The sequence below is a fragment of the Myiozetetes cayanensis genome, unplaced genomic scaffold (assembly GCF_022539395.1).
Source record: "Myiozetetes cayanensis isolate MyiCay16 unplaced genomic scaffold, myiCay2020 scf3, whole genome shotgun sequence".
Classification (NCBI taxonomy): domain Eukaryota; kingdom Metazoa; phylum Chordata; class Aves; order Passeriformes; family Tyrannidae; genus Myiozetetes; species Myiozetetes cayanensis.
Genome location: NW_026087521.1, coordinates 65652000 through 65662715, shown reverse-complemented (window position 1 = coordinate 65662715; position 10716 = coordinate 65652000). Strand labels below are relative to the sequence as shown.

The window sequence follows — 10716 nt, the reverse complement described above, 5'->3', positions numbered from 1 at the left end:
AAGGATTCTTTTCAGCTTATTAATCAGAACTGGAGTTTGCTCCTCTATCCATAGGCAAAGTATGAAAATTTCATTAATTTAAAGCACCTGCTCCAATGGGTATTCTGATGGAAAATTAACATATTCTTGGGTACTTATTGCACTTTAATTTTGCTGTGAGTGGCATTCATGTTCCTCTTCTTTACAGTGTATATCTATACAGTGTATATCTGTTGGTGCTCCCTCTTCAAAGCAGGGTAGTCAGATAGAAAGGAAAGAAACAATACAGTCCCCCCATGACTCACAGGGTCTTTGCACTTCTGTGTTCTCCCTTCCATCACTTCAGAATCCGTCTTCTAGCAATAGGGTAAAAAACCTATGGTAGTTACTTTTGTCTTCAGAGGACAGCATAGCATCAAAACTTCTGGTCCACCTTTTTTATTGCTATCCTGATTTAAACATATTGGAAAGAAACAGCTTGGCTGGTTGACTCAATCCTGCACTTAACTATTCCTATTTTCCAGGAGGATCATAATTTAAGCTTTTCTGTGACATTTTCCCTCTGCCCTGTTGTGAATGTGACTATAGTGGGATTTTAAAAAAAGAGAGTTTAAAACATAGAAAAAATAGCAGAAAAAGAAGCTGAGGTGGTGATAGTCTTGATTGTTTATTTCAAAACTATAGTGAGAAATAGCTTCAAAAACCCCTGAAACCTCTCTGAGAGACAGCATTTGGGAGCCAGGGGCTATTGCTTTCATACTTCAGTAGAATCTCCTTGCTTTTATGTCACTGTTTCTGAAGTAAAAACAAGCTGAAGACAGGAAGAAAGCATCAATTCCAAGTGCCTTTCTCAGGCAAAATTTTACTGAAACTAGAAAGTTCATATAAGCAAGGACTTCCAGGCATGACAGCAAGAAACTTTTAACTCTTGAATGGCAATTTCAAAATCTTCTGGTGAGAAAGGATGGGGTTGTATGCTGAAGCAATGTGTGGCAACACAAAGAGCTGCCTTTCCACACTCTCCAATGACTTTGATATGCTCTAGGTGATGTCACTGTCAAGGGTGAGCATCATTTACATCATTTACTGTGTTACACAAGCAGGGTTCTTGCTGATTTTTTGTTTGCAGTGCGGCTGCACCAGTTAACATATTCCCTTCACTGTTAAAACTCCAAGAGCAGTTAGCAAAATATGTATATATATATATATCTATATATATCAGTCTTTATTGGTCTTTTAATTATTTTCTAAAGGCCTTCACTTGTAAAAAACATTAAAATAGATTTAGAATGGGAGAATGTCTCTGCTTTAAAATTCGGCACTCTTGCTCATTTGCACTTACCAGCAATAAAAGGCAAGTGAAAACCTGATGCTAAGAACATCAAATTATGTGTATAGCGGGTGTTTTAGTATGCTCAAGTCTAAATGCATCCTGTGCTTCACCTAGTTTTCAGGTGAGCACAGCCTAACAGACAGGCCAGAAAACAGCTATTCTCTGTTCCAACACTTACACCCCATCTAGACAAAACGAGAAGCAAGACTATGGGATATGCTACAGGTTCCACCTGTCTGGAAGTCCACATTCCCATTAATATGAGCAAAATTAATTAGCTTCTCTGTAGGTATCTTGACTGATTCTTAAAGGATAAAGAATGCTTTTAAAAGGTTCTCTGCTCTTCATTGCATAAAGATACCTAAAGGCTTCTTCACTGTGTTCAGGAAACACAGCCAGAGGTTCACTACTATGCCAAGTGTCTGATTCCCAGATTTACTTTCTCTAATTTTAATTCCAGTTCTGCATGGTGCTTTCATTTTACAGTAGTCAAAACAGAAGTCTGTAGCTTTATATAGAAGTAAAGGGGATAAAAAAGGCACATCAATACATCCATCTTATATCCAGTTTATTTAATACCAAAGCAGTAAATACAAATAAGTTCTCAAATCTGGCAATGCCAGAACTGGTGAGATACAGCTACAAGAGTCTATTAGTTGTTCTGGAATCCCATGTGTGCTGGAAAGCTGAAGGGTGTACATGAGTAGTCTTCAAGTTCAGTTTCATAGATATTGACAATACAGTTAAATACACTTCTGACACTGCAGAGCAGCATCTGCATAAAAATAAAGCAACCCTGTGGCTGCCAATTGAGAACTACATTCCAATATTTGTAGGTTTACAACAAGTGAAATAAACAGTACCTTTTCCTTAAAAAAGGATGTGATCTTTTGTCAAAAGTTATTAAAACATACTTCAGTATTATTTTACAACTGTAATGCTAAGATTATATAGCTTTTTTATGTTTTCTTATGGGGGTGAACACTCAAAAGTCAAAGTAATCTTACTAGTTTTAATGCAGGTAAAATTACAGAGCAGAGGTAGGCTTCAACTCAGTAACTTTCAAAGACTGAATCCTATCTGTCCCCCAGAATGGGCAGGAGGCAGGAATTCACCTTCAGATCACTTCTCTTCCTTTCCATAATTTCTGTATGAGCACAGCACTTTCAAACACGCTGGGCTAAGCCCTTATTTAGTTGTCCACAGTAAGAGCTCTGAATGTCAACTGACAACATATTTGGACCCATCTGATGTTTAATATCCACATTTGAAAAGTGTAGCTAACATAGTGCTTAGTGGCATTTCAATACCACAGTGATGAGTAGTTGTAAAGACATCAGTCCTTAGGAGAAACACTCTGTGTGAGCACAGGTCTTACCAGCAGGCTGACCTTTAAATCCAGGCAGACATCTTAAAGAACTCGTGCTCTTTACCAGTCCATGTACTTTCCAGGCTTCTGTTCCCATCTAAAACTGAACAGCCACATCCACCTTACAGACAATGAAACTTCATTAAAGCTCACAAAAACTGTGCTGTGAAAAGGATCAGCCCTGGCCTTATGCTGGCCCTGGCTGTAAAATTATTTCACTAAATAACAACCTTGCCAAAACAGTCCAATGTTCACTGACTAACATTTCACTAACATTTCAGTTCTCACACTTCCCAACCTTCTCTACTTTCTTTCATCAATCTGGAAAAATAAAATAAAAAAAAAAGATACTGAAACAGGAGACAATATTGCTTTATATATCTGCTTTCCTACTTCTGATGCCTCTGCAAGGCAGCTTTGCAGGTAAATAACTTTTGCAGATGCTGACCAAGCATTTAATTCATAAGACTTTCAGTAGGTGTTAGGCATACAATGTTCTAAGCCATCCTTCCTTCAGTGAAATACAAATACATTATCACATGCAGCTACAGCATTTTACTTTTCTTTAGCGCAAATGTTCTTGCACAAAAAACCCCAACTACTTCTCAGAATTCTGAAATAAGATTTTAGTCAGCAAGGCTGAGTTTATTGGAAATTATGTAACACTTAAGGACGTGGTTTAGTGGTGGATTTGCCAGTGTCAGGTTAATGTTTGGAATCGATGACCTTTTCCAAATAAGTGATTCTGTGGATTAACTGTTTATACTTCAGTTGCAACCTAGAAGCGCTACCCAAGACCATGTCGGTGTTGAATAAATACAGAGTCAAACTCTCCTCTGGAGCAGCTTATGGTTTAAGTGGCACAACCCTAAACACAGTAAATCTGGAGTGGAACTTGAAATAGAAGGTCAGGTCTTCTAGGTCTAGGCCATTCACTTGACCATACTATTTCCCACCTTTGGCTTCTACTATCTTACTCCTCCAGATACCAACCTTTGGAGGAAATTTACTGAATACCAAGAGCTGCCTTTGCTCCATTATATCAGCTTGTTCCTACTTCAAGATTAACCATCTTTTACACAGATTTCCTTCTCTTTCCAAACATATTGTTGATTAACTTGGCCATTGACTTTGATCCACTTGGTCGTCTCTTTTCCTTCACTTTGAAATTTGAAGTGATATTCCTCAGGACTTTCATGAACATTGCCACAACTTCCTGATAATGTTCTGCTGCAGACAGTTCACAGAATTGGCACTTGTTATCTATTGCCAGCTTCTGTCCTTCATCCCAGCCAACTTCCCTCATGTGGCATAAATCCTGTTTATTACCAACCAAAAATACAGATGACTCGACCATTCTGAAATCAAAAAGGTTCCAATTAGAGAAAAGATGTGTCACAGTACTGTGCTGTATGCTGTGCTATATTCAGTGTGTGTGAAAAGTCTGTATGTTTAAGATAATGGGCATTGCAAAGAAAAAAAATCCAAAAGAACCAGCCAGCTCCCTAACTCTGCCAGAGTTCTGGTTTTCCTTTTGCCATAATCAAATGTCAAAGGATTTTCCAGACCAGTTATTCTCTATCAGTACATTTTCATTTTTGTTTATATCTCAATGAATAATATATTTTTAATCCACTGCTGTTTTCATTCTTTATATTGCTGAGTATATTGTCAGCACCTGGACTTCATGAAGAAGCAAGCTGATCATTATCTCCTTTTGCAGGTAACAGAATGGAGTCCAAGAGACACATCAAGTGTCAGTGGGGTGACTCAGAAGAAAACACAGGAAACCTACTAATTCCAAGCTCTGCTAAAATTATTCCTTTCAGAGAAACCTTAATTAAGAAAGTTCAGCAGTAAAACAGAGAGGAAAGGGATTTCACTCTCATTTGTTTAGAAAGCACCTCAGCTGACAGATGTAAGAATAGACACCACCATACGTAGTCAGACTTGCAGTTTTGGTGGTTCTTTTGAAAAGTAGTTTGTTTCTTACCATATGGTTACCCATGTGCACAAGTAATGTCAGTGTCACTGCTAAAGGCAGTTCAGGAGACATTCATGGTATTAGACTTATATATGTTGGGAAATGCTTCCTTCAACCCCCACATTGGTGCATCTCCATCAGTAATCAAGTGGGAGAGTAAAAGCACAGACTGACTGCCAGCTCTATACCCATGCAAATCACAGCAGATAGATTTATGGCAAATATTTAAATAGTATTTCTTTAAGAAAAGAGCACAGAAGTCCTGATGTACTTGGCATAGGATACAGTGAAATAGATTGCAATTTGCCACACATTTTATCTTCAGGTACCTTGTTGTTGGCATTGTATTATATCTCTTGGATGCTGCTGGATTTTAATTGTTACTAGAATGCCTACAGCTCACATAAATGTTCTCAGCTTTTTTATTATGTTTGCTGAGGGGAAAAAAAAATTAATGCCACTTACTTTTTACAAACTCCTATGTGAGATTCCCGGATCCTGTACAGCAATGCTTTTGCAAATGCAAACGATGCTCTGTCACTGATGTCATAAACAACGATAAATCCGTCAGCCCAGTGGAGCTCATCTGTGAGGGAGAGTTTCCCCCGCTGTGGCTGAAAGAAGTTCAAATTCACATGCAAAAAGGATGTTACTGTTGTCACACCAGAGCATTTTCTTTGACACTGTGAATGTGAGAATGTTGTATCTCTTATTGCAAAAGATATTTAATAGGCCTAGGTACTATTAGCAAATGCAGGTGAATACTGTTCCAAAAGCCTAATATATAACCATCAGTAAAGACAGCACTTTGGATTACAAAAAAATTATGAAAAATTTACTCCCTGTACAGCCTTTGCTTATGCTGAATATTCTGCAGGGTTACATGTGAAAGAAACATAGAGGAGCCACTGATATTTGTGCATTTTCTGGTTATGGCTCTGGTTTGCATGTTTCTAATATTCTGACTACAGTAAGCTTAATGACTTTCTTTGGTTTCTTCATTTGTTTTGTTTCTTCATTGAATTGTTCAAGTCTGAAATACTACCCAGAGGATAAATTTCTTAAGAGAGCTAGAAAAAAATCTCCTATCAATCTGCAGATGAGCTTAAAACAAACTAGTGACAAAAGTTGTTCTAGTGGCAATGGGCTTATACCAGTCCTTGGGTCCCTTCACCCCAAGAAACTGTCACACTTCCATCTTTCCAGAAAGCAACAGCTGCAAACTGTCCTATTAAGCAAAGGTATGTAATTTCAAAACTATTTTAAATTAGCTTATCCCTGTAGGTGATTTGGCAGCAGCTAGCAAAACCATGTGACTCAAAATAGATGAAATACTGGAACCTGATTAGGAAAAAAATAAAAATTAAAAATTGACTCTTGCTCTGTGGAAAACCCATCTTGAATAGTAAACTGAGGACTGTTAAAGTTGGTCCCTCACTAGTTTACTTTGCTACTTGCAGTGTATATTCTCCAGCGACATCTCAACCTGGTTGCCTTGATTGGCTCAGTATTAGGGCAGCTCTGTAGCACCACTGACATCTGAACTGTAACTTGCAGTGAGGGAGGGTAACTGAAAGGTGGCAGTGAAAGGGGATGCGTGAGGAACACGAAACAAGTTTCCAAAACTGTCTGAAGACTTCAGAATCTTTAATACAACAGGGTTTTTTCAATGCTGTGGGGACTGTGCAGCACGTTCAGGGGTGGGAAAGGTGACTTGTGTGTGTCACAGCTGTTTCTCAATGGATGAAGGGACAGAGAGCTTTGTACAACAGGAATCCAGCTACTAGAGGAAAACCTCAGAGAGCAGGAAGATTTCAGGAAGCAGAAACACAAATGGCCTCTTCCTTTCCCATTCTGGTCTCCTCTTGAGACCTGCTTTTCTTCCCCAGCTTCCATGGGATACAGGACCTCCAAAATCCATCTAGTCCTATCAGAGAAAGGCAGTACTTCCTCTACCTGTTACCTACTCCTGTGCAGGCACTAAGAAGTTGGGAAGAAAGCAGCAAACAGCCTTGTTCCTCAGCAAAAACTAGTACAAGACAGCTCAGAGAGTGCTAACAAGAGGAGCAGCAATGTCTACTTTGACCATTTCTGCAGACATTCAGTAAACTGCTTGCTTCATAAACTATAAGCTATGTAAAATTTCACCCATTTAGGGTATTTAAGAAAACTGCATGTAATCCAGTAGCTTACGTCTGTATTTACCTCTGTAAGGCAAAAGTGGTAAAAGCTATTTCTGCTACCAATACTCCAAAATGAAAAAGCATTTGTGAAAAATCTAAACAATGAAGGGCTTCTTCCATGAAATTGGAAAGTACTCAGCAGGTCTGAGCCACAGGAACTATAAAATTTCAGTTGTTAAAAGAAAACCAGCAAGGACAAATTCCAACAGAAGGCAAGAATTTTGTAACCCCTCAACCCTTTTTTACCATATACACAGATAGAATGAAGAACAGCCTTTCTTTACCTCCCTCCCACCAATTCTTACCTGTGAACAGGGGTCATAAATTTCCAGGTGTATCTGCCTCCCATCCAGGCACAAGTGTTTAGTGTAGATGCATTCTAAAAGATAGATAGTATCCAAAGAAAATCAGTGTTAGTGACTTGGGATGACAGTGAAAAGAAAAGGCAGCAATGTTGAAATTGGATAATACTGAGGGTTACATGAGTACTGTTTGGTTTGGTTGTTTTTTCAAGGGGTTTTGTCTGTGATTTGTTTCTTTTGCAGGTAGAGGGGGAGTTTGGTTTTGTTGGGGTTTTCAGGGTTAGAGGGTTTTTTTTGTTTGATTTGGGTTTTGGGGTTTTTTTATTATTTTGCAGGTGTGGGGGGTTTGTAGTGTTCTTGACTGGCTGTTTGCTTTTTCTTTTTTTCAACACACACTGGAAACAAACATATTTCATTTTACAACAACCAACCCCTTAGGCAGACCAAAATGAAAGGAAAGGGAATACACAATGCTCAGAATCAACTAAATGTTCAGGATCACTCAGCTTGATACTAAGGCTCAGAATTATGAAAGTAGTCAGCCAGACTATCTGTAGTTCTGATTCTGCACAAAAGCCATTAATGAGAAATACTATTTATTTACCATGACATCTGGTGCTTTAAGAGTTCTCATACTAGGCAGCATTAGACCTACAGTATTTACAGGACCAAGTCCTTAGGATTTAGTCCAAAAATATTTCTGTAGTGTCAGTTCTCAAATTTAGGACTCTCCACCAGCACCAGCAACACTATTGCAGACAGACCATCACTATTCCTTTCATTGGCAGGCTGTTCTAAGCAAGTGTGTCCAGTTTGTGTTCATTGCACTAGCTGTCAACAGGCTTTCTGCAGTATAACTTCTCAGTGTCTGAACTACAGAGACATGAACTGGTATTTGCCCTACAGAAAATCCACTTAAAACTTTGTAATGAGGGGTAGGTCTATAATCTCTGGAATTCAGCATCTTCATCTCAGGATCATGTTAATCTTAAGCATTCTCCATGCCCATCGTAAGAGTTCATCCGATGATGAACTGTCAGTCCCAAGCATCTCAGAATATAAAATCTGCAGCCCTTGTTTAATTATGATTGTTTCCATAATTAAACAAAACTTTAGTTAATGTTTTGACTCCACTAACAGTGGTGTGATCTTTACCATCTCTATTCCTACTTCCCTCCCCTTCCTCCTCTCTAGGAATAGTGCTAAACTTATCTTCCAACAAACATTTGTTAACAAATGAAAATGTTCTGGGGGTTTGACATGCCTTTTCTGAGACTTGCAGTACTGGAGGCTCAGAACAGGGAAACCTGTTTTTAGTTGTAGGTGGTTTGGCACACACATGGAGCACAGAGAGCACTATTCAACTTCCATGTGACAGCTCAGACCTAGATCAGCCAGCTGGGACACAAACTGCCTTTTCAGTCTGTGTTTGTATAGTAACAAGTACTGGTAGAGCATGTATATACAATTGTAACTCTCCCTTCATAATAAGTTAATTTGGATATATTTAATGCACTTCAGTTTAGTACTTCTATTTTCTTTTTTATTTATGGATCACTGGAAGTTACTCTTATCCTCATAAAAAAAAAAAAAAATGTGGAAAGATTCCCTCACTTCAGCAGGGAAAGTGAGGTAGATGGCAATCTCTCTGACATATTAAGTTTTGTGACTTTTCATCCTCATCAGCTGGGGTGGCAGCACACTTGCGAAGTTGTTTGTGTATCAGTTAAACAGCAATTCTACCCGGGATGTGAGAGTTCGAGTCCTGCTCTGCCAGCTCCCAAGACCTTAGAAGTGTCTTAAGGATCAGCGTTCTGGCACGAGTGTGACCTTCTGTCCTCGGTACAGCGAGACTTTCCACAAAGCAATCCAGCCAGCGCATTCCTGCTTCGCTGGGGGCTTCGCACTATGCTTTGATTCACCACCAGTGCCCGATAAACAATCTGTTCCACCGCTCCTCTGGAGCCGAAGAGCAGATATTCAATAGAATAGGTTTGGGGCTGGTTTTTGTGGTTTGTTTTTTTTTTTTTTTTAATCTAGTCGGTCTCTTTTGTTCATCTCCTCTCTAACTGAGCTGCCTATAACCCACCCTCACTTCCCACTCGCAGTCCCGTTATCCTCCCTTCCCCGGGAGCGCCTCGCCAGCCGCGGGCTCTGCGGTTCGGGGCGATCCCTGCACAGACAACCCCGCTCGTCCTTTTCCCTCCTCGGAGCTTACGCTTAGTCAGGACCTCTCGCTGATAATCGAGCGGAAACTTAAATACTTCCGAAAAAGTTCTGCGAAGCCGCGCTTTCACCCGGTTTCCCGATCAAATAAGTGCTCGAAGCGTCGCATCTTGCGCTCGCCGGGGGGGCGGGGGGGGAAACCCCGAGCGGATTCCCCCAGTCCGCCTTCCCATCCCTCCTCCCCTCCCTCCGCCCCGGGGCGCTCACCGGCGTTGGACGCGTATTCCCCGATGAACCGCCGGGTCAGGAACCGCACGGCCAGCGCTGAGGGAGGGAAGCACACGGCAGCTTTAGCGGGATCGCGCCGCCCCCTGCACCAAACCCGAGGCACAGCCAAGGCCGGGGGCTCCCTGGGTTTCCCCCTTACCCGATTTGCCGGCTCCGCTCCCGCCCAGCACGGCCACCTTCACCTCGGCCATGCCGCCGCCACGCCGCGCCCGCCGGCTCCGCTGCTTTAAAGTGCCTGCGGCGACACCGCCCCGCATCCCGCCCCGCATCCCGCCCAGCATCCCACCTCCTACCCGCTCCCCGCCCCGCATCCCGCCCAGCATCCCACCTCCTCCCCGCTCCCCCGCCCCGCATCCCGCCCAGCATCCCACCTCCTCCGCGCTCCCCCGCCCGGCCGGCGGCGAGGAAGCTGCAGCTCTCTGCAGGGGGGAGGTGTTTTTCAGCTTCTCCGAAGCGCCTTCCTCCTCCTCTTCCTTCTCCTCCTCCTCAAGTCCCTCCGGCTCGTCCCCCACAGTACAAATTTTTGTCCAGGTCGCCTTCCCGCCGGTCTTCCCAAGCAGGCTGGCGGGTCGCTCGCCTCATTCTCCTCCTCCCCCCACTCAGTGCGGTTAGGAACTGGGGGGAAAAGGGGAAAGAAGAGGAGGGAAACTAAAAAAGAGAAAGGAAAGAGAAAAGGAGAAGACATTCTCCAGCTGCGGGGTTGTTTGTTTATTTTTGTTTGCAGGCTGTCACTGGTTTGTACCAGGAGTTTGAAAGTGAACAACAAAAAGGGATTGGTTTTTAATTTTAAGTGTTCTCAGATAACTTGCTAAAAGTGAGTGTTTTGAGCTTGTCTGGTGTTCTCCGCCCCGGGTTTCAAAACTCGTCACTCATTAAACCTCTGATCTCGCAGAAACGTCTGCGGGCCTGCTTTTTTATGCCTATGATTTTTTTGGTTAAATTTAAATTTGAAGTTCTGTGATGTGTGCTGTTCAGCTGAGGCATACAACGTGCCTCTGAAACAAGAAAATACAACAGATGAGGAAGGTGAGGTAGAAAAGGCTAACCCTGGCGAAAAGACACCCTGCTGAGTCTGCTGTGCCTCTTTGTTTTGAGGCTCCTCAAGTTCCTTC

The 10716-nt window shown here is 41.8% G+C and overlaps 1 protein-coding gene across 2 annotated transcripts; it reads right to left on the bottom strand.

The window, feature by feature from the left end:
* Positions 1-1863: 1863 nt before the first annotated feature.
* Positions 1864-9817, bottom strand: RERGL (RERG like). Of its 2 annotated transcripts, none has more exons than XM_050325015.1 (5): positions 9744-9817; positions 9584-9640; positions 7154-7227; positions 5131-5279; positions 1864-4039 (listed from the first exon to the last, which is right to left on the bottom strand). In XM_050325015.1, the coding sequence occupies exons 1-5, from the start codon at positions 9793-9795 to the stop codon at positions 3757-3759; spliced, it is 615 nt and encodes a 204-aa protein (XP_050180972.1). In that variant the 5' UTR covers positions 9796-9817; the 3' UTR covers positions 1864-3756. The 2 variants fall into 2 exon arrangements, with proteins under 2 accessions (XP_050180972.1, XP_050180973.1); XM_050325016.1 differs by having other exon boundaries at positions 5131-5273.
* Between the last annotated feature and the right edge of the window lie 899 nt (positions 9818-10716).

Excerpts from the sequence above, each read along its gene's own strand:
- RERGL (XM_050325015.1), bottom strand. The coding sequence starts at position 9,795 with ATGGCCGAGGTGAAGGTGGCCGTGCTGGGCGGGAGCGGAGCCGGCAAA. Across the intron at positions 7,228-9,583 it reads GGAATACGCGTCCAACGCCG|AATGCATCTACACTAAACAC; the intron begins GTGAGCGCCCCG and ends TCTATCTTTTAG. Across the intron at positions 5,280-7,153 it reads TTTATGACCCCTGTTCACAG|CCACAGCGGGGGAAACTCTC; the intron begins GTAAGAATTGGT and ends AACTTCTTTCAG.